General features: G+C 40.9%; 1 protein-coding gene across 2 annotated transcripts; it reads right to left on the reverse strand.

Moving 5' to 3' along the window:
• Positions 1-12,193: 12,193 nt before the first annotated feature.
• On the reverse strand, positions 12,194-23,347 carry RPS14 (ribosomal protein S14). 2 transcript variants are annotated; one of them, XM_061617373.1, is made up of 5 exons: positions 23,238-23,347; positions 19,245-19,395; positions 18,060-18,221; positions 16,983-17,059; positions 12,194-12,302 (listed from the first exon to the last, which is right to left on the reverse strand). In XM_061617373.1, the coding sequence occupies exons 2-5, from the start codon at positions 19,391-19,393 to the stop codon at positions 12,235-12,237; spliced, it is 456 nt and encodes a 151-aa protein (XP_061473357.1). In that variant the 5' UTR covers positions 19,394-19,395; positions 23,238-23,347; the 3' UTR covers positions 12,194-12,234. The 2 variants fall into 2 exon arrangements, with proteins under 2 accessions (XP_061473357.1, XP_061473358.1); XM_061617374.1 differs by lacking the exon at positions 23,238-23,347 and adding an exon at positions 21,779-21,861.
• Positions 23,348-24,069: the final 722 nt, after the last annotated feature.

The raw sequence follows: 24,069 nt of genomic DNA on the forward strand, positions 1-24,069 counted from the left end.
AGAGGAAGGTCTTCAATAGGCGCTGAAAAGATAACAGAGATGGCACCTGTCTAATATTTAAGGGGAGGGAATTCCACAGGGTAGGTGCCGCCACACTAAAAGTCTGTTTCCTATATTGTGCAGAATGGACCTCCTGATAAGATGGTATCTGCAGGAGGCCCTCACCTGCAGAGCACAGTGATCGACTGGGTATATAAGGGATAAGATGGTCTTACAGGTATCCATATCCTCACATATTTGTGAGGCAACGCTCCAGTCCAAAATACAGTAAGTTCTGGTAAACAGTACTATTTTTCTAGGGTACTGTATAATCTAGAACAGAGCAGTAGTTTTAATCTTTTAAATTATTGCCAAAATAACAAACAAACCCCGATTAAAGCCACAATATTTTAGGAGTGAGAATCGTATACTAGCAATCTTTTAACTTATTTGCACCAAACAAAAACAACTTAAAAACTACAGCCTTGAATAGTGTGCTGCTGTTCCAGGAGAAAATAGAGTAAATGAAAACTCATAGATTTTGTACTCTCTTGGGGCAAAGAGTGAACAAGCTATAATCCCAAGGTAAATATCAAATTTAGGCTAAAATATAGAGTGCATGGAGTGGAGATTTTGGGGTTAAGCACCTTCCTAGCCTGTGGTGTCATACATAGATTCAGCATCACAAACAAGAGCATGATAAACATGCCAGAGGGGTGGCTATGTCAGTCTGTTGCAAAAGCAATAGAATCCTGTGGCATCTTACATTTTAGTATGTCAGAGCCTACTTTGTCAAATGCATTAAGTGCCGTCCTCAATTGGCACACACAAACAAAAGGCTGCAGATAGAAAAATGGGGGTATTACTTCAAAATTAGGTGAGGAGGACCTGCAATGCAAGAGAGATGCATAGTCAAATGCAAACAAGGCCTAGTGAAAACATATAAAGATCCAATCCATTTTCCTTTCCTCAACTGATTAGTGCTTGGGATAGAATCTTTTATCCTTTCATGGGATCTTTACAATGGACTCTGCATAGTACAATGGACTCTTGCATTGCTGGGCCCCAGTTTCTTAATAGCCAGGTTGATGGGACTGTATGCTGAGACTCTGTGCAAAACAATGAATTCAGTTGAAACAACAGAGTCTTGGGGGACCTTAAAGCAGGGGTAGCCAACTTGGTGCCCTCCAGACATTTTGAGCTACTATTCCCAATATCAGTCCCACCTAGGATGGAAGGTCTGAGAGCCAGTGTGGTGTAGTGGTTAAGGTGCTGGACTATGACCTGGGAGACCAGGGTTAGAATCCCCACACAGTCACAAAGCTCACTGGGTGACCTTGGGCCAGTCACTGCCTCTCAGCCTCAGAGGAAGGCAATGGTAAAACCACCATAAACTGGGATTGACTTGAAGGCAGTCCATTTCCATTTTAGGATGGAAGGTCTAATTCATATCTGGAGGGCACCACACTGGCTATCCTTGCATTAAAGGCTAACAAATTAAGCATGATACTTTTGTAGACTAGAATCCACATTATCAGCTACATCAGATAAATTCAGCTAGAGTGTCAGACTAACAGGTTTAAAAGTATGTGGGCAACACATGGTGAAATGTGAAAAGGGGATCAGAATGAAGATTATCAGGCACCCGAGGGTAAGACTTCAGTGTTTGCATATCGACTTGCACCATCACATGATTAGCAAAAGCCAAATAATGCAAAACAAGCAAAGCTTTATTTGTACAATGGATATAGCTCAGACATTTCAGCTTCTCTTTGTTGCGATAAATCAGGGTAAGGCCTCAGTTAAGCCTGTATCTAATATCACAATTATACAATAGAACCAAAGTTGCAAAGCATCACAGGCCCAACTGGCAGGAAAGCACTCTTTAAGTTTCGTTTCTTCACTGTGGGAATGTATGTGAGATAGTGCCTGCCAGGCTGCAACAATGTTCCGGACGAGATAATCATTCAGCTGTCCTTGACTGTTTTATTTTCCTGTACTCTGTGTATTCTCAAACTCCTTTCTTACCATGCTGTTTTCCTTTGTAATAAATGACCACAGTCTCCCCCAATGTGTCAATATCCCCTTAGAAGTGTGTAATAGAATATTCCTTGAAGATAGTTCTCAGGGCCATATGTATCTCTTTGTATATGTGTCTTTTGTTTATGGTGCCCCAAAGTGTTACTTCACCCCAACATACCATTCCTTATCTCAGGATGAGATGGACATGGGTTCTGATTTTCAAAGAGAAACTTCCTGACTTTGATATGTAGCAAGTGATATGTAGCTTAGGCCTGTTACTTTTCTCTTGTTTTAGTTACATTTTGTTTATTGATAGTACGTTTCAGAATACTATATATTGTCATGCTGAACAGTAAAGAGCTGCTCTCATCCTTGCCAGGCTGTTGTGCCCGTGTGAGTGTGAAAGCCCTTTTTGATCAAGAAGTTGTCTGTGTCGGACTTCCGGGAAGGGTGACTTAGCCTGTGCCTGCTTTTGAGACGGGCTCCTGCCTCAAAAGAAGCTTATTCAGATATATCAGTCAGATTTTTTTTTTTTTTGACTGATTAAACTTCTCCCGGGTAGGGAGAAACGAAGAGATTAACCTCAAAGCCTATTTTTGTTGGGACGACCAGATCTCATTAATTTATGGGACGAGGTCCAGCCGACGAAGGTGGGACGGATTTTCAACAACAAGCTCTATCTGATAAAGCGAACGTTCATCTTATCTTCTAAGAGAGAACGCACTAACAGGCAAGCACCCTTCTTTCTATATTTTTCTTTTACTTGACTTAAATTGTTGCTGTTTAAAAGAGATTTGCCAGATTGATCGGTTTTTGACATCTCACTGGGGAGCCATAACTTCTCTCTGCTACTCACTAATTAATAGCTTATCTCTGTTTTTGTTGCAAAAAGCTGTCCTGGATTTGCATTCTAAAGATATACACAGAAGAGGGATTTCTATTCCAGATTTTTATTTTGAAGAATATTATATTGTCTGAGACTACTCTCTTTTTGGTCTATTTTATTTTGACGAATCTGTTTCCTGACGACCGCCATTAATTGTTTCGATCCTGGGAACTGCATTTTGTTTACTTAAGCATGGAGAGATAAGGCTGTCTGCTCTGTTTATACTGTGATGTCACCAAGTTTGGAGTATTAACCCAATTGTTGCTGAAATAAGAAGTGGTTTTCCTATATTTTTCTTTTAAAATGGCAATTAAGAAAGTGGCTGAGAAGCTGGAAATAACTATGTTTCAGAAAATAATGGATGAGATTGAGATAACGAAACAAAACCTGCGACAGGGTTGTAAGGAGCTGAAAATTGAATTGAGTAAAATGAAGCAGGAGATTAAAGATATAGGGGTCCCTGTGAGAGAGGTGACCCTGGAAGGGGTCCCTGTGAGAGAGGAGACCCCGGAGATTGGAACAAACGTGGAACAGGAAAAAGATTTGGAGTCTATGGACTTTAGAAACAAAATCTATTGTTTGGAGACACAGGAGATTAAAGACATAGGGGTCCTTGTGAGAGAGGAGACCCTGGAGACTGGAACAGGGGTCCCTGTGAGAGAGGAGACCCTGGAGACTGGAACAGGGGTCCCTGTGAGAGAGGAGATCCCGGAGATTGGAACAAACGTGGAACAGGAACAAGATTTGGAGTCTATGGACTTTAGAAATAAAATCTATTGTTTGGAACTCAATGTTATCTCTGAAGAAATTAATGAAGATTCTAGAGATAAAGTTAACAATGGCATGGATAATCTTCTGGACTGGAATGATGTGATGGAGCCCAATATAGAGAAAATCTATGGAATTAACTGCAGCCATGTGACAATGGAAAAACTTTCAAGAGATGACCCAGTGTATTTTGAAAAAAAGAACAGAGATATGATTTTACAGCAGTATTTCAGCAACCTATTCAGAATGGATGGCAAGAAAATATTTGGGATAGAGGTAATTCCCATCAGACTCTTACTATATGACTATGGCTTTGACAGCAAGATTATTATGGAATACTGATAATGGAAGATTGGATACTGAAATTACTGGACTTAACAAGACTACTGAAGATGGAAGATGGAAAATGGAACTAATAGGGATAATAGAACAATGGCTACTGAAATTACTGAACCTAACAGATTCTGATGTGATGGATTAATTGAAATGTTTATTTTGACTATGGTTATGACAATAAGATTATCATAATTAGTAATGAGATGGATTAATCGATATGCTTATCTGGAAAAAAAAATTGATAGATATATTTCTTAAAGAATTGAAACCTCTCTTTGACTTTTTGTGGAAAGAATAAAGTAATGTTTATGAGATTTGATGATTAAGTAAGATAACTACTGGAGGAAAGTGATTTTATAATATGACTTAAGAGACAGGATTGTTATATATTATAGACTTATAACTGATTTGATCTTTGACAAATGGGAAGTCAATATTTTACTCTTTACTTTTTATTTTTGTTTTTTTTTTCTTTTTTTCTTTTTGTTTAACTATTTTTGATTTTGTTTTTTGTCTTTGAATGTTTTATGATTTTGTCTTGTATGTTTTATGAAAATCTGAATAAAAATTATTGAAAAAAAAAAAAAAAAAAGAAGTTGTCTGTGTCTTACTTGATATCTGGGTGGCTCTTAGTGAACAAATAATTAAGATTCTATCTCAGCTCGCACTCCTGCCCGGGTGGTTTGAGGTGACCAGTGGGCATTCTTTGCCACTTCAAATTTCTCAACATCTTGGTACCTAATGATTTTTTAAAAAACAATGGATTGGATACACAAACCTGCATATCAGTCCTACGGCACAAAACACAGAGCAAGGGAGAAATCATCTTTATTGAATCAGCTAAAATGAAATGATTGCAGCTCAGTCAACTGGTTAGTCCAATGTTGCATTGTAAAGGCTCTGTCATAATTTCACAAAGGATTAAAAAAAAAACCTGGCATTCCAGGGCATCTTCCAAAGGGTTTCACATGTGTTTAATGTCTTCACCATTAGGCCATTTACAAGATAACTATTTGAGTGCATTCTTCCCAGACTGAATTGGGCTTTTAATTGCATGGAAGAAAGAACAAATTGCCAAATATTTTCAGCTCTAAAATTTCACACTACTAGTTGCGCCACTTCTTTCCATCACCTGTGCTGTACAATTCCCTTGTCTATAACAGTGATATTAGTCACAACCATCCCTGACAAGAATATCTGTGGAACAGTATTACATGTACTTTTAACGAAATTGGTTGAGTAGGAAGCGATAGAGGGAGAGAGTGAGTCAACCTTCCACCTACAATGCCTTTGCTATTCATCTCCTTCTCCCCATACCCACAGCCATCCTGCCTGCAAAACCTGAATGTGTAAATATTGTGATATGAACACATGCCACAGTAGCACATGTATACCAGAACTCTGAAATAAAGCTGCATCACAACTGTTGTGGTGGCTGGAATAATAACTTGCCACCCATGATACATTGGTATGAATTTGTACACCAGTTCAGATACATCACAACTGATGAAACTGTTGTACTGAGACATATACCATTGGCCCATTGCCTATTCCGACTATTGGCTCCTGAAGACTGCAGACAAAGGCATGCATTTCTCAGGCTTGCAAACGGAGACCCCTTCACTGGGATCTATTTTGCATTCAAAAGGTTCCCGCTTCAATCCCTGGGTAGGGAGAGGTTATTGTCTGAAACCTTGGAGAGCCACTGCCAGTCAGCGTGGACAATACTGAGCTAGATTGGCAATGGTCTGCATCAATACAAGGCAGCTTCCTATGTTCTTATGTGAAGGGAAGGACTGAATCTGCAACATTATCCTTGCAAATATATACCTTTCCAGTGAACTATCTTCCAGGCAGCCAAGTAAGTGATAAACACCTCTAATTCAAGAAGAGGTGAATACTCAAACAGTAGATCCCCACATAGTGGGTATTGTTTTACATATCAAAATGAAATACAAGAACTGTCCTATAACAATCCCCTATAGAAAGCTATCTCAATATGCATTATTTTTATTTCTCTTCTGAAATGCTCTTAAATCAGCTACTTCTGATGGAAATGTTAGTAGAATACCTCCTTTCTTTTTTTTTAAGGACCCACATAACTGTTAAACAAGCTGTTACGTTCTCATAGTGCTGGTGGAAGTACAGCTTTGGTCTACTGTGAAGGATTTTCTACTTAGTAATTCCAAACGTCAGGAAGTAGCCAATTTCTCATTGGCTGAAACGTTGGTCACCGTTTCCCTTTTTCCTACATTTTGGCTTGTTACCAGCAGAGCAAATAAGGTACCAAGTTTTAAGAGCATCCACATAAAGCCAGCCACAAAAAAAAATGAGGAAGAAACCTTTTATTTCAAAATGTCTTTTCTATTAAATGATGCACAAGAGCTAAGATGCATTATGAAAATGGAAGATATTTAAAGAATGAGCAAGCTAGCATTAAATCAAGTTATCAGAAGAATTAGGGCCTGCCCTAACATTAGGCAGAATGAGACATCTACTGCTGGCAACTGATTTTGGGTGTCATGAAAAGGCAGCAGTTTATTATTTTTAACTTGACTGCCCCGATGTACTGCAGACCTCGATCTGGGGGAAGAAGTGATTTGCTGCACTGCTTCAGGCAGTAAGAAGTCTTGGTCTGGCCCTGATAATACACTTTATTAGCAGCATTTGTCCCTTCCATATTCTCATCAGCCCAGACACAAAAGTAGACAGGTATGCTCAAGCTCCTGTGACATACATATATCTTTTCCAAAAGGCAGGAAGATCATATTTATAACGGTAGGCACAAACTACCCTGCTACCAAAACTGCACAGCAAAACCAAAGCTGTTTTGAAGAAAACATTTCTAGCATTCAGATCTGGAGAGCCTATAGTAAAAAATAATGAAATATGAAAAATTATTCACTAATAGGCAAAAAAACCCTTGCAGTTTAAGAACATACCCATAGCCAACAGATATTCTTATCAAACTTTAAAAAGCAGAGAAACTGGGCAGCTATAGTGAATGCACCAGGGGAACAGGAGACCTCACATCCTGAGATATTGTACAGCCCTACAAATTGGTTAAAATGTAAACACAATTTGGGTTGGTCTTTCACAGGCCAATCCACTTGCTGTGTAGCTTGGAAGAATTTGGTAACATGTGCCTCTGAGCATATGGTGAGTGGTGGCAACACCTGCCATCTCCAAAGATGGAGAATTACATTTTTGTGTTTGTTGATGTTCTTACTTTGCTTCTTCCCTGTATCACTAATGTTTCTACAGAGGATCTAAACTAGAAAATTATATTTCTCTCATTATTCATCCTAGAAATCTGTGTCAAATTTATTTTTATTAATTTCAAAGCCTTTTTATTGGTCAATGTCATATGATTGTGAAGACAGCTTTTTGTGTTTCAAATTGGAGGTTATATTCTATTTCTATCTTGGGTGCCTTAACAGTTGAATCTGAACCTGCAGTTTGATGTAAAATCAGACTGGTTGTTGGACCACAACTCCAATCTTCCTGACCATTGGCAATGCTGGCTGAGGCTGATGGGAGTTGTGGTCCAACAACATCTGGAGGCACACTGATTGGGAAAGGCTGGATTACAATATGTTGCTACTTAAGCAATGACTCTAGCTGTTGGAAAAAACAAACAGCCTGCCCATGATGATGATGATGATTAAATTTATTTCTACCCTGCCTTTTGGTCAAAGGCCCTCAAGGCATCTTACAAAAAAATAGGCACAAGCATAAAAATACATCAATGAAGGCAATACAATTTACAAAAATTAAATAACAAATATTATTTAAAAAACCCAGCAATTACAACATTATTAAAAAACAATTACAACTTATACCCCTGCAGATGTTGCTGGACTGGATTGAATGTATGCATTGTCACCTATTCCCACAAATGGAACCTGAGAAACAGTGAACAGTCACCTGTGCCATGAATAACATCAGAAATAGATAGGACAGAGTTATTGAAGTTGTTAGGAGTTGCTGGCACATTTAGTTGGAATCAGCATAAATTACCAGGAATCTTCTGAGAGTGCTGTTGAAATCTTAGTGTTGCTTGCAGCAGCTGCATGGCATAGGTGGAGGAAGGGTCCAGGCTGTCCTTCATGTTCTGCATGTTTTCATCCTGCTATGCGTAAACCACTCCACTTAAAGAAAGGTGGGCATGGTCAATTAAAAACATAGAGCACACCTAGAATTTTGCTAGAATGTATTTCACCTCCCACTGTTTTATCTTGTGCAAACTGAGACACTCCTCATGTCCATGGATAGTATTCTGCAGAATAGTAAGTGGGTGCCATGGGTGTGGCCCCAATTAGGCAAGCCCAGCAGCTGTGAGTCTGGCTTTTAGAACACTGACGGGTCTTACTGAGCATGCCTGCGCTTGTCATTGACTCCAACGCTAAATTTCTTTAATTAAAAATCGGCCAGGCATTCTTTTAACTTTTAAACTGCAGAAAATGAAGGTCAGAGTATGAGACAAGGTGAATAATAGGATTCCAGGTACTCTGTGAACGTGGCTAATTTTTAATTAATTTCAACAGATTATGAGAACACTGACAGAAAAAAAGCCCAACAGGGGTCTGCATTTCCCCCCTCTCTTTTTACACTTTGAACTCTCAATTCTCTGTTTTGTGTATCACCATGAAAATTTAGAGGGTTGTTAAGCAAGCGTTTCTGAGTTCAGGACTATATGTTTGTAAGGTTTTGTTCTGAAGTGAGCTTATGGGAAGCATCAGAATGGCATGGGGGTATTTTCAATTTAACATTCTAGAATGTGAAAAATCCATGCTGGCTATAGTATACAGCCACTCTTGTGGCTGTATAATGAAATAAAAATAAGCCGAGTGAAGTACAGTCCAAAATGCCAATAGGTTCTTTCAGTTTTCACAGACGGACCAGCTTTCAATACTGCTGAGCAATATTTGGAACGATTTGGAATCACAGCAGGTTTCAAGATAAAATCCAGAGTTCACTTGGCATGTTGGAGCTAGGATGAGATTGATTCAAAACCACGAACCATGCATGTCCTGGTTGAAATATGCTACTGCAAAAAAACCACGTTGTGTGGATGTTCCATGCAGCCAGTGCTATTTAAAGGGGCTTATATGCACCAGCCCATTTGTCACTAAATCCAGGTAAAACAGAGATACTGTTGATGGGTGGTTTGACCAGGGAAGTATTAATTGATGGGGTTGAATTTCCACTGAAGGAGAAAGTTCACTGCTGGGAGTTGCTGTTAGACCAACTTTTATATGTCTAAGTGGAATCTGTGGGACAAAGCACCTAGCACTATCATAGCTTGGTGCACAAGCAGCAGCCCCTCCTGGACAAGTATCAGGGCACAGAGACCTACAGTCAGGCTAACAGTCAGGTTACGGCCATGTTGTACATGGGGCTGAAGACTACTCAGAAATTCAAACGGCCTAGAGCACAGCAAAGAAAATACTGATGAATGAAACATACCTTGACAGAATTAAAATATCTCCATTAGCCTCCTTTTTCTGGATACAATCCAAAGTATTTTTTCTTTTCTTTTTATGACTTGGGACCAGCGTATTTTAAGAAGTACCTGATCCAGCATAAACCTACTGTTAAAATAATTGGCAAAATCCCTGCTCTGGAAGCCCCCGCCTGCAGAAATTAAGAGGATGCTAACCCAAAATACAACCTACTCCTCGGTGCTATCCAGCCTGTGGAACTCTCTCCTATAGATGTTCAGAGCATCAACCCTAATTTTTAGGCATCGAGTTAAAACTCCTATTTGTTTAATCAGCAGGGTTTAAAAAATTTTTTGTTTAGATTTATATCCCACCCTTCCTCTCAGACCAGGGCAGCCAACCAAACACTAAAAACATTTTTTTGAAAGCATTAAAAACATCGTAAAAAGCAATTCCAACACAGATGCAGACTGAAATAAAGTCTCTGCTTAAAAGGCTTGTTAAAAGAGGAAGGTCTTCAGTAGGTGCCGAAAAGATAACAGATGGTGTCTGTCTAGTATTTAAGGGGAGGCAATTCCAAAGGGCAGGTGCCACTACGCTAAAGGTCTGCTTCCTATGCTGTGCGGAACAGTCCTCTGGATAAGATGGCATCTGCAGGAGGCCCTCACCTGCAGAGCATAATGATTGACTGGGTATATAAGGGGTAAGATGATCTTTCAGGTATCCTGATCCCAAGCTCCATAGGGCTTTGTAAACCAAACCCAGAACCTTGAACTTGGCCCGGTAGCTAATGGACAGCCAGTGCAATTATTTTAGCAGCACGGTGACATGTTGGCGATACCCTTCCCCAGTGAGGAGTCACGCCTCCGCATTTTGCACGAGCTGCAGCTTCTGGACCAACCACAAGGGCTGCCCCAAATAGAGCACATTATAGTAATCAAGCCTGAAGGTTACCAGTGCATTGGCAACAGAGGCCAGGCAATCCCAGTCCAGAAATGGTGGATCCAGGAGCACCCCCAGACTACAAACCTACTCTTTCATAGGGAGTACGACTCCATCCAAAGCAGGCAACCGATCAATTATCCAAACTCTGGAACCACCAACCCACAGTGCCTGCTGTGAGGATTCAGTTTATTGGCCCTCATCCAGCCTACCACTGAGTCCAGGGCTTGCATGGCCTTTCCCAGTCCAGATGTTACAGAGAATAACTGGGTATCATCAGCATATTGCTGACACTCACCCCAAATCTCATGACCACTCCCAAGGGCTTTATATAGAAGTTAAACAGCACTGGGGACAAGATGGCATCCCACAGCCCAACTGCCAGAGGGCCAAAAGACAATCACCCAATGCTATTCTCTGAAAACGACCCTCAAGGTAGGATCTGAACCACTGTAAAATAGTGCCTCTGATACCCATCTCACCAAGTCAGCTGAGAAGTATACCATAGCCAACAGTACCAAGTGCCACCAAGAGATCAACAGCACTCCCCATCCTCCCGATAAAGGTAATCCATTAGGATGATTCAGTCCCATAACCAGGCCTGAACCCACATTGGAATGGGTCACGATTATCTGTTTCATCCAAGAGTACTTGCCATTGCTGCGCCACAACCTTCTCAATCACCTTCTCTGGTTCATTTCAGTACCACAATTTTAATTTTTTAACTTCTGCTTTCACCTCTCCATTTCATTATGCCTATTTATGTTAACAGATTCATTTTGGGGCAGTTTTAATGACTGTTTTAGTAGTGGAAATCACCTTGTGAAATTTTGGCAAAAATATAAATAAGCACAGCATTAATAAACAAATGAACTATAGCTATGACCTTATATAGGCTAGTGCACGTTCCAGCACCTTTTCAACTAGCCATGCTGAGCGCTTAGATGAATGAAGTGTACAGCACTTCCATGTCTACATTTTATTTCCCTGGTTTTAACCCAGGACAAAAGCCACAATACTATGTACACAAACACGGGAATAAATGTCATTGAACCCAGTGAGTTACTTCTGAGAAAACAGGCGTATGATTTTTGTGTGGAGATAATTCAAATAAAGCACCTTTCTCATCCATATCCAGTTTTACCCCAGTAAATCCAAATTAACTATCCACAAGAGTTAGCAAACTGTGGTCAATGCAAAATAACCTGAGAAAATAAAAAGGTGTGTCTAGGAAGGCAGATTAGAAGGGGGGAAATCAGCTTATTGTTTTGCATTAGGATCTCTTTCACACAGGATGTAAACATTTTTTAAACTGGATTTCTGAAAGGTGCGTGCAGCAAGTTAATATGAATCCAGGACTTTGTTAGACAACACTAAAAGAACATAGGGCTTGCCTATCACATCTATTTGAACAACTCTTTGAGGGAGGCAGTTGTCCAGAGAAACAAGAGTTTGAACTGCATATGGAATGGAGAAGTTTTGTGTTTCTAATTTTAGCCACCACCATTATCCTCCACCTTCAAGACTGCACTATTAAAAGAGGCTGCTATCAGACCGTAACAAGAACAGTCCTAATTATATATATCTTGTCCTAAGTAATATGGAGTAGCTTCACAGAAAAATAACTCCAAGTGGAAAAGTGACAGAGCAGAAATGCCTGTGGGAACTATTAATGCACAGATAAACTCCCCACAGACAGAATGCTTTTCATGTAAGTAATTATTGGGTAAAGCCTCAACAGCAACTCAAGGATATACTTCTTAGGACACGAGTGGAGACTAAACTTATATTAGAGACAAACAAATGAGAACAGAGGTTTATTGGAAAGCTTTAATGATGAAAGATAACAGCTACTGTTTACAGACGACGACCACGGCGACCACCCTTTCTGCGAGTGCTGTCTGAAGGGATGGGGGTAACATCCTCTGTGGAGAGAAGTATTTCACAGTCAGAAAAGTTGCTTGCATACCCAAGCCCCCAAACTAAACCACAATACCTTCTAAGTCACTTTTACTATATGAAAAACAATTGTTCAATGCAGCAGATTGGTGGTCAGAATCTTAACACTAACAAACCAATTTACTACAAGGCAGCTTGTGATGATATACAGTAGGAGCCCGTTTTTCAACACCCCTTTTTCGCCATTTCGCTAACACGGCGGCACCAACGGGGCTATCAGCTGGAGCATGGCGGCTGGAGCTCCCTGTGCTACAGCTGACCAACTGTAGCGCGTGATCAGCTGTAGGGTGGGAAGCTTGCGTGCTACAGCTGATCACTGTCAGCTGGAGAGTGGCGGCTAGAATACAGTAGGGCCCCACTTTCCAGCGTTTTTCACTTTTCGGCAGGGGCCTGGAACATAATCTGCCATATGAGTGGGGCCCTACTGTACTTCCCATTTACAGCATCCATAATTCAGGATATGACATTAAGACTCAGAATTCTCAAAGAACTCAAATGTGAAATTGCTGGTCTTCTAACAAAAATATGTAACTTATCCCTAAGATCAGCTTCATTATCTGAGGATTGGAAAGTGGCAAATGTAACACCAATTTTTAAAAAGGGATCTGGGGGGGGGGATCCTGGAAATTACAGGTCAGTTAGCTTAATCCCTGTCCCGGGACAACTGGTGAAACATACTGCTAAAGATAAAATAACCAACAGTTTAGAAGAACAAGCCTTGCTGAAATAGAATCAGCATGGCTTCTTCAAGGGTAACTCCCACCTCACTAACTGATTAGAGCTCTTTAAGTGTATCAACAAGCATATAGAGGCTGAGTTGAGTTTATTTACAGTCAAATTGACCCTTCATACAGAATAATATTACAAAGTAAAACAGGTACAAAAGGGTTCCATTTGATTTAGCAACAGAGATATATAATCAGATAAAAACAATATACAGAGCACACACATTATATCTAATTATTGGACTTTAGTTTTCCTACATTTAATAGCAGCAGCGCTAAATTTGGCAACAGCAAATGTCACCTCAGGTATATAATCACCTAGTAGATAATCTATGTAAAAAGATTCAGTTCTAAATGGAAGAGACGACAAAATAGGCATAATTAATTCAGATCTTAAATCATGATAAAATATACATCGAAGAAGTACATGTTCATTCGATTCAATTTCTCCATCAGCACAGGGGCAAAATCTCTCAGAATATGGGATTTTGTTGTATCTGCCAGACAATACAGCAGACGGCAATATATTTAATCTAATTAGGGTAAAAGCCCTTCTATAGTTGGGGAGTTCCAAATTCAAGAGGTATGACATTAAGGTGAAAAACTTGGGGTTGTGTCTTTGTTTCCTTACAAGGAGTAGGTGATGCTGGAAATCAATATCTCTTAGTCGTTGTTTAATTATCGCACAAGCAGAGTCATGACCCAGATGGAGAATATAAGGTAGAGAGAAGCCTATGCTTAGTAGTTTATCATGTATCATTTTTTCCCAAGGGGAAGAAAATTTATCTGTAAGTACATGGGGAGCCAGTCCTATGGGTCTAAAAGTTAATTTCAACCATAATAATAATCTCAGTTTCCACACGCAAGACTCTATAGATTGGAGACCGCATTCTAGTCTCAATATAAAGTTTGGGACACAAGTTGGAACTCCTAATATTGATCTTAGAAAGGAATTTTGTATGGCTTCTAGTTTAGTAAAATTGGTATATGTACTAGTTTGAGCCCCATATAAGAGTTGCGGGAGAATTTTAGCAACGAATACTTTTATGGCTGGAGAGATAGATTGGCCGCCTTTGGTATAGAAGAAAGATAATAGGGCCTTTGTTGTACGTCTAGCAGTTAACAGGGTGGAGGAAATATGCATCTGATGGGAACCTGATGCTTGTAGGACAATACCTAGATATCTAATAGTTTTCACTTGCTCAATCGGCAAGTTATCAATCCTCCAGATGTGTTTTATCTTTTTTTTGGTAAAGACAAGAACCTTAGTTTTCTGCCAATTTACTATTAGCTCTTCTTCTGAACAGAAAGATGACAGAGCTGCCAACAATCTTTTGAGGCCAATAGGTGTCTGTGAAAGGAGCAGTATATCATCTGCATATAGCAGGCAGGGTCTCGGAATAGAGAATAGCATTGGTGGATGGGATGATATAGATGTAAGTTTGGCCATTAGGGGATTTATATAAATGTTGAATAATAGGGGTGCTAAAATGCACCCCCGTTTAACACCCTTATAGGTAAAGATACGTTTGGTTAAATGGCCTTCATTATTACACCGAATCTGCAGGGAAGTATTATGATAAAGGCCCTGTATCAGGGTTAAAAGACGCCTATCGATTCCCAAGATTTGCATTTTCATCCAGAGTCGTGATCTGGATATAGAATCGAAAGCCGCCTTTAAGTCTACAAAGGCCGTATATAGAGCCTGACCATTAGATTTAGTGTATTTGGTAATAAGATGCTGAAGAACCAGAACATGGTCAGATGGCGATCGTCCTAGACGAAAACCTGCTTGTTCAGGTGCTAGCAGATCAGTTTGGTTGACCCAGTCTAGTAATTTCCTATAGAGGTAAGTGGTGTATAGCTTACTTATTAAGCAAACTTATCGGTCTATAATTTGCTGGGTCCAACCGAGAACCTTTTTTATGTATTGGGATTATTATTGCAGCACCCCACCCTTGTGGTATGACCATGGAGGAGTTGATGTTGGTAAATAAAGCAGCCAAAGTGGGGGCCCACCACTTAGCATTTGCTTTAAAGACCTCGGGAGGTATATTATCTGGCCCTGGTGCCTTGTTGGGCTTAAGAGTAGCTATAAGATCTAGGACTTCAGCCAAAGTAATGGGTGGCCATACAGGAGGTTCTATAGAGGGGTCTGCTTTAGAATCGTCCATGATATAATTTCCCTGATAAAGAGTGGTGTAATAATTTTCCCAAATAGCTGGAGCAATGGCACATTCTAGTTGAAGATTAGATTTAGGCCAGTGTTGGGCTATTATACACCAAAACATAGTTGAATCTTTTAATTTAGAAGCCTGAAGGAGATTTTGCCACGTTTGCATATAGAGGCAATCCAGTTCACATAGTGTACCTGGACTTTCAAAAAGGAAGCAGAGAGTAGGTATAAATGGGCATTTCTGTTAATGGAAGGATAAGAACATGAGAAGAGCCTGCTAGATCACAGTAATGACCAATCTAGTCCAGCATCTTGTTCTCATAGTGGCCAACCAGATGCTTATGGGAAGCCCGCTAGCAAGCACAACAGCACTATCTCTTCCTGCAGTTTCCAGCTACTGGTATCGGAAGCGTACTGCCTCTGGTAATGGAGGCACAGCATAGCCATCATGCATGTAGAAAGTGGAGTCCCCCCAGGATCAGTTTTGAGAACTGTGCTTTTTAACTTGTTCATAAACAACCTAAAGTTCAGGATCAGGTGGCAAAGCTTGCTGACAATACTAAGTTGTTCAGAGTTTTTAAAACAAAAAGGGATTGCAAAGAGCTCCAAAAGGACCTCTTCAAACTGACTGAATGGGCAGCAAAAAGGCAAATGTAAATCAATGTAAACTAGTGTAAAGTTAGGCATATTGGAACAAAAAAAATCTTAATTTCACATATATGCTCATGAGGTTTGAACTGGTAGCGACTGACCAGGAACAAGTCCTTGGGGTTGTAACAGATAGCTTGCTGAAGTATGCAGCAGCTGTGAAAAAGGCAAATTCCATGCTAGGAATCATTAGGAAATAAATTGAAAATAAAATGGCCAATAAAATGCCATTATACAAATCTATGGTGCGGCCACATTTGGAATACTATTACAGTTCTGGTTACCTCACCTCAAAAAGGATATTGTAGAATTGGAAAAGGGTCAGAAAATGGCAACCAAGATGCTCAAGGGGGTGCAGCAACTTTCCTGTGAGGAAAGGTTGCAGCATTTGGGACTTTTCAGTTTTGAGAAAAGGTAAGAGGTGACATGACAGAAATGTATACAATTATGCATGGCATTGAGAAAATGTACAGAGAAAAGTTTTTCTTCCTTTTGTCTTAACACTAAAACTCATGGATATCCAATTAAGCTGAATGCTGGAAGATTCAGGACAGCCAAAAGAAAAGAGGCAATGATGGCCACCAACTTGAGACAGCTTTAAAAGATGATTAAACAAATTAATGGAGGATAAGATTATCAATGGCTACTAGCCACAATGGCTATGCTCTGCCTCCACAGAAGCATACTGCCTCTGAATACCAGGTGCTAGAAACTGCAGGAGGGGAAAGCACTCTTGAGCCCAGGTCCTGATTATTGGCTTCCCACAGGCATCTAGTTGGCCACTGTGAGAACAGGATGCTGGACTAGTTGGGTCATTGGCCTGATCCAGGAGGCGCTTATGTTCTTACTTAAATGCCAGAGCTACCTGATGTTGGGTCATCTCCTTGTCTAATTTGTGACATTCCTATATTTCATGTATTAAATTTAGCACCCTTACATATATCCTATAATCTTGCAAAGCATTCTCATGGGAAACGAAGAGGGTTTGTTTAATAAAGTAGAAAAAATAATGGGACAGTGAGATACATCAATTTCTATGAGAGAGACAGCTTCCAAGAAGATATGTTCTTCAAATGTATCTTCAACTGATAACTCACCAATGCGTCCTATCTTCATACCGGATCGAGCCAGAGCCCTGAGGGCTGACTGGGCTCCAGGTCCAGGAGTCTTTGTTCTGCAAAGGAAAAGAGAAACACATGAGGGAGATAAGCATTTACCACTTACCTGTGACATGCAGCCTGTCCTTGTTGCACATACCCATATACATGAGACAGCTCTAGAGTAATTCACATGAAGCGAGTAGTGAAAAGGCCCATTATGCAGTGGAATGCATGTATGTGGAAGAGGTGAGAGGACAATTCAACTTCAAATTTGCTGGCTAAATATTTCATATTTTTATGAAAGTTGTGTCATTCCTAGCTAGCTTCATATGCTTGTTCTTATTGGATTGGAAGGGGAAGGAGATAGCAAGGAAAGCATTTTATATTAACCACTTGCAGATTTTTAATTCAATTCAGGCATTTTATTGTGCTTGACAATCAGCTGCTATGATTCATGAAGCTAGTTTTTATTTAACCCATCATATACTGGGCTCCTGCCAGAAGGAAGGGCGGGATATAAATCAAATAATAAATAAATAAATAGTAGTCCTAATCCATGCAGATTCTTGAGATATCCTTTTTCTTGTCTTCTATTGTCTCTGCCTTATGCTGGATTCAGGCTTCCCTCTTTATTGTCTCTGACTGTAAGTTCTCTGTGTACTGACCATGCAATTTCTGTGTTCATTGAGTAAAATACTTGCAACTGTTGCTAATCAAGCATTCAAAGAAGCCGCTATGTTGGCTTCTACTCAATTTCACTAGTATATAGTATAGACAATAGCTTTCATCAGACCATGCTAGTCTAAACTACATCCTGGCCTATCTAAACGCGCAACTCCTTTAGGTATGAGAGAAAAGCAACCAAATCAACATATTTTAGGCCCCTACATAGGTATCTCCGACCTTGTGGTTGAGAACAGTGCTATGAAATATATACACTTCCAAGTTCTCTACAGTATGATATGCCTACATAATGTAGACAGTTAGGTAACTGCTGAATGTCTTAAATACTATTTAGTGCTGTTCAGCTCCTTGCCAAGTACTCTGTGTAAGAGTAACATATGCTACACATACCTGTTTCCACCTGTAGCCCGCAACTTGATGTGAAGGGCAGTGATTCCCAGTTCCTTGCATCTCTGGGCTACATCCTGGGCAGCCAACATAGCAGCATAAGGAGAAGACTCGTCCCTGTCAGCCTTCACTTTCATGCCACCAGTCACTCGGCAGATTGTCTCCCTGAGAAAATAAAAGGAACCAAAAGGAACTCATGACCAGTCTTACTTTCAGAGGAGATACAAATGTACAGTTACTGAATGAACAGAGAAGCCACAAACTTAGCTTCTTTCCCAAATTGTTTTTAAAATATGGAAGCCGTAACTATTAAACCTTACTGGCTGCTCAACTGGAGCTACAGCTACAACTCCTAATTCCTAGCAGAAAGGACAGAGTCAATTTAGCTGCCCCGTATGTTCCCAGTTACTTCAGTACGTTTGAACAGCATATAGAAGGGACAGCTCAAGCTGTGGCTCTCCAGGTGCTGTTAGACCAATTCCAGCATAGCCAGTTGTCAGGGATGCGGTAAGTTGCCGTCTAGAAACATGTGAAGTGCCACAGGTTCTCCAATCCTAGCTTACAGAATAATATACAAAGAAGGATTTCCTAAAGCACTGGAGGGTGGGGAGCTTTTGACTCCTATACTTGATCCAGGGTCTGCCTGTGATGCCAATGCAATGGCACACACTGTGGCAGCAACACAACACTAGGCACCATATGTCCAAGTAGATGTGTTTTTGGGAGGATCGAGGTGTAAAGGTTTACCAAGTTTCATGTAGCAGGACAGCACAGCCTATGATCCAAGCCAAACGCAGAGCACCAGCCATGTATTGCGCTCTGCCAAATACTTGACAACTATCATTTTTGCAGTCCCAAACATGCAGCAAGAACTGGGAGTTTCTTAAGCCCCTGTTGGATGGTGGACTATTGACAGCTTAGCAGGGCACAAGTTATATATGCCTGCTATAGAGGGATGATGTCATACTATAGAGGGATGATGCACAATCTCCAATGCCCCATCCATTCAATTTATGAACAAATTTATTTCTATTAGCCTGGAAGGGCTGACTAGAAACTACACACTGGGTAAGCATAGAGATATGTTCATAGTTAGATATTTGATTTCAGTACACCAACATTTTCTACATGTGTCTTCCATTTTAAAAAATCATGTAAGAAAAGCAGTTGCAAACATATGCTACTCACTTGCCAGACAGGTCAGTTACATGGACAAAAGTGTCATTGAAGGAAGCAAAGATGTGGCAGACTCCAAACACATTTTCTCCTTCAGCCACCTGTGGTCCCAGACTGATAACCTGTTCTTCCTTCTTTTCCTTGCCCTTACGAGGTGCCATTTCTGTTGTAAGAGAAAACAACAACAAATTATGGAGGAGACAGAAGGAAATAAAGTACTTTCTCTTGGAACAGGTCTACTTGTAATCCTTTATTAAATTAAGATGTTAGGCTAAGAAAAGTAAATAATTTAGACCCAACTCACACAAGCAAGCTATTTTAAAAAGCAGCCACATGGGATTGGTTCACAGCATTTTATGAGGTGCTCTATGCAGAGAATCCTTTCTGCACAGGTGTCAACTTCCAGTAGAGCAGCCTCCATCAACCTAAGGGCTCCAGAAGTTTGATACAACTCCCATTAACCCAGCCAGCATAGGCATATTGGCTGGGGTTGATGTGAATTATAGTCCAAAACATGAGGAGGACACCAGGCTGGTGAAGGTTGCAGTAGAAGCTCCTATGCCTGAAGTTCTAGTTTCTGCATCGTGCCCAACACTCCCTGCAACCCGAGACCCAGCATCCACTAAGTCTTGCAGCAACCCAATTTTTCCTTGCCACAGAAAACAAGGAAATAATCACATGAGCAAGCCTTTCCCGACACATAGATTTTGATCTGTTTTAATATTTTTAGTTAGAAGCTTTTTTAATTGCCCTAAGAATGTTTTAATTACTTATTTTAACTGTTTTATTTATGATTTTAATGTTTGTAAACCGCTTAGAGGTCTTCACATTCAAGCGGTATATACATTTTCTTACAAACAATTTTAAACATTGTCTGAACATGGAAGGGGTAGAGCAAGGAACACAGCTGCCATGAGAGGAAAAATTAAAACAGTCTGTGCAGTGACATCCTTGCTCCTCTGGGAAACAAAAGCTGTGGCTGGTTTAAGGGTGAGCTGGGTAATGGAGGCTCTCAATTTGCCAAGAGCATGAGGCAAGGCATATTCTGCAGACTCCTGTAATGGGTGTCAGAACCACCAGAAAGGTTTCTGTTCATGTGGTGGGTGGATTCTCTCTAGCCACAAGCACACAATTAAGGAATCTGAGTACCAGAATGCTGTGTTCTCTGCAAATGGCTCACTTCTTCATTGTATGGCAACTTAAAAAAAGAAAGGATTAAGAAAAGCTTATGGATGATACATTAAACAGCAGTAGTCATGAGATGGCAAACCATTCTCAGGCTGCCACTAAGGTTGCCTAGAAGCTAACAACTAAGGGCACAATCAAACTCACATTTACGCCAGGCTGAGGGGAGTTGGATGCAGTGGATCTCCAGCTGAGCCACCTGAATCCTGGCTCAGCTGGGCTACACCAGTGTAAGTCCCTCAGCCCAGCTCAGCCAGCGTTAAGTCCCAAAATAGGACATGTCAAAGGAAGGGCCGATGTGAGGGAACAAGCCACATCCAACTCATGTTTGGAGTGCTCCTGCAGGTCCCAATTCAGGCAAAAGTTACGTCTAAGAAAATAAATATAATAGAAGTCAATGAATAGGGCTTACTCCCTGGTAGGGGTATTTGGGAGAACAGGCTTTTTCTTTCTGGTCTCTGTTCACAGCTTGTGGCTGAGCTGGTGTTCAGCCAGCCCAGAGGCTGAATGGCAATTGTTTGCAGTGGAACTTTACTCTGACTTCTCTTGCTCCAGCACAACTTACACCAGCTTGCCCGGAGTTGGACTGCTCTGTAAGTTGCTTAAGTCGCTCCCACTTCCTTCTCCTAAAGCATTTGCTACTGGAGTCAGATCATAAGTTAGTATGATCATTCTTGTATTTCTGAGAGAAGATAAATGACATTTATTCAAATAAGGTCCCAATCTTGGTTAAAATATATGCAATATATTAACTACTATAAACAGAGACAGTATTGTAATACCAGCCATCAATCAGTATTTGGAATTCTTGAACACAAAAATTGTTCCAATTTCCATTGACTTTCATCCACTGATTAGAATACTTCTCTTTGCGTATTAGCCAAATGTGTTAATATAATGGTCTCCATTTCTTTTCTTCTTTCATTTTCTTAAAAGCTATCTCAAAATTATTGACTGGTCTATTGTATACTGTCTATACAACTGTGTTATATCCAGAATATCAGTGAAATCCGCTGCTTCCACACTAATTATAGCTTCAGAAATTAAAGACCTCTCTGCAGGACTTGCATAGGAAGACAGGCACCTGGTTGGCCACTGTGAGAACAGGATGCTGGACTAGATGGGCCACTGACCTGATCCAGCAGGCTCTTCTTATGTTCTTAAATCAAGTAACACACATTTCTACGTTCACATTCCTATGGAAAAATCCTGACTTTCTCAAACAAGCTAGCCTAGGCCTATAACATGTTACATTTCCCATGAGGATGCCACCTAAAAGCATCCTGTTTGCAATAAGTTCTCCATTATTTCTGTCTGTCACATTGAGAAGTACTTATCACTTGGGGTATGCCATCAATTACCAACTTCTGCTGACAGTCATCAAGAACATAGAGTAGGGGCGTAGAGACTCTTGGGATAATGACAGCACCCCACGTAGATACGTCTAAACAAAAGAGATGCATGTATGTGATATATAGCAAGGGTAGCCAACGTAATGTTCTCCGGATGATTTTGTAATCCAACTACCATCAGCCCCAGCCTGCATGCACACTGATCAGGGATGATGGGAGTTGTGTTCAACAACCTCTGGATGACACCATGTTGGCTAACCCTGGAATATGGTATCTCCTGTGGAATGCACACAACTTCAGCATTATGCTTTTTTATTGTTAAACCAAGTTGCTAGCCCATTTGGTTACAGAAATAAACTTGAAAACATTTTGTTTTAGAATATACCATTCTACTCGGCCACGAGTGATCGCCAATGAATGAATGAACAAACAGGGCTATAACTTGTGTTAATATTTCCCATTATTACCAGTCCTTCCTTTATAGCCTCTCTCACACATACACAAAACTCAACCCTCTCTGAATACAAAACTTCATTTTACAATTTAGAAATACACTGTGGTTACTGTTGCTTTAAGCAAAAATCCATGAATGCTGAATAACTGAAAAAACAAAACTTCATTTCCAAATGCAGAATATCAAGGATTTACAGGAATGTCCTAGTAAATTCAGGGGGACTATTCACAGTAAAGTGGGGTTAGGATTGCAGCCTTAGAGTTGTAAACTTAAGTATAGCTATAACGGATGCAATTCTGTTGAGCTAGGCCACTTAAATCCCACTGCCTTCTAAATGATTTGAACTGAAAAAGACTGCAGCCTTGTAGATGTAACAGACTTTGCGACACGTGATTTTTACGTGCAACACGATGGCCTGAAATACAGATATAATACAGACCACCACCAAAACCACAAAGCCGTTTCCAACCAAGAAAGCACCTCAGTGTGAAATCCACTTTCTAGGGATCAGGGAATCTGAGACTAATAACAACCTGATGGTAGTCAATAAAACGTTTCCCATACCAGCTAGTCCACTGGACAGCAGTCTCAGCCACAAGGTCTAACAGGAGGCCTTAGAGAAACCTTTCCGCTTCAGCTCTCCAGTATTTAATGAGACCACAAAGAACTGCATCACTGAAAGCGGCTCAAACTATTGTTTTGCCTCTAAGCTAAGGCAAGAGATGTGCGGCTTTACAAAGCGAAAATCAGCAGGAAAACATCCCAGACAATGAGGCTATCCCAAACATTCATTCTTGTTTCGCCGTGGCAGGCCTCGCTCAGTCACACGGGGGCGGGAGGAATAACCTCTTCCTCTCCCACCCCTGGGCAGAGACCGGGCTGCCAGAACGTTCCCTCCTTCACCCTCTCCGTACAGTTGGGGCAGGAGAGCCCACCGAAAAGGAAGACAGAACTGGGGAGAGCCGGGTCCCTGAGGATGGGGGTGGATAGAAAGCGCCCCCCCAAGACACTTACTCGCGCGTCTCTGCAGACAGCAAACAGCACCGGAAAGGAAGAGGCCTGCGTCACGGGGGCAGAGGTCACCCTCTGTCTCCCGGAAACGATACCTCCGAGAAGGGATGATCACTTCCTCGAAAGAAGAAAAGGCTTTGCTTGTGCCATTCGCCCGTTTTTAAATAACATTAAATTTGACCCGGGATCGATGAGCAGAGGTGGAGGGGAAAGCGATCGAAGAGCACGAGCCAAAGAAAGAAAAAAGAAAGTAGGACTTGGAATGACCTGTGCAAAGATGGCGGAGGGCGGTTACGGAAACCCTCACTAAATATGGTGACGATTACCAAAGTAAAGGGGGGGGGGTGGAATCTGCTATGCTCTCCTTACGGCAAGATCTTTTCAACAAGATGTTGGACGTCAACTGAGACGTCAACGCGTTTCAATCTTCGGCGCCCTCAGAGCTTTCGGAGTGCCCGCCACAAAAATGGAGACTAGGGTTACAAAGACAATTCCATCGCCCTGTACAAAAGGTTGCTGCTTTGCAAAAACCTGTCTCGCTTCTGGCAGGGCAGTCAGAGCAATTGACTTATGTGTTCATCTAAGACTGGCTGGACGGCAGAACTCTCTTCGAAGCTCGGTGGCGCTCATGACATAAAACTTAAATTCTGAACGTCAATACATTTGAAAACGACACGTTTTCAGCCAGCGTGGTAGAATTAAATCATGAATTGATTTATCGTTCTGCAAATACACACCTAATGGGCGTGTTGGGGTTCTGCCAGGGAACCTCTCCTGTACTGGCATTTCTCCATGCTGAGAGGACCATGATTGCTCTTTCTTGTTGGAAAGGAAG

This window comes from Rhineura floridana, chromosome 3, assembly GCF_030035675.1.
Source record: "Rhineura floridana isolate rRhiFlo1 chromosome 3, rRhiFlo1.hap2, whole genome shotgun sequence".
Taxonomy (NCBI): Eukaryota; Metazoa; Chordata; class Lepidosauria; order Squamata; family Rhineuridae; genus Rhineura; species Rhineura floridana.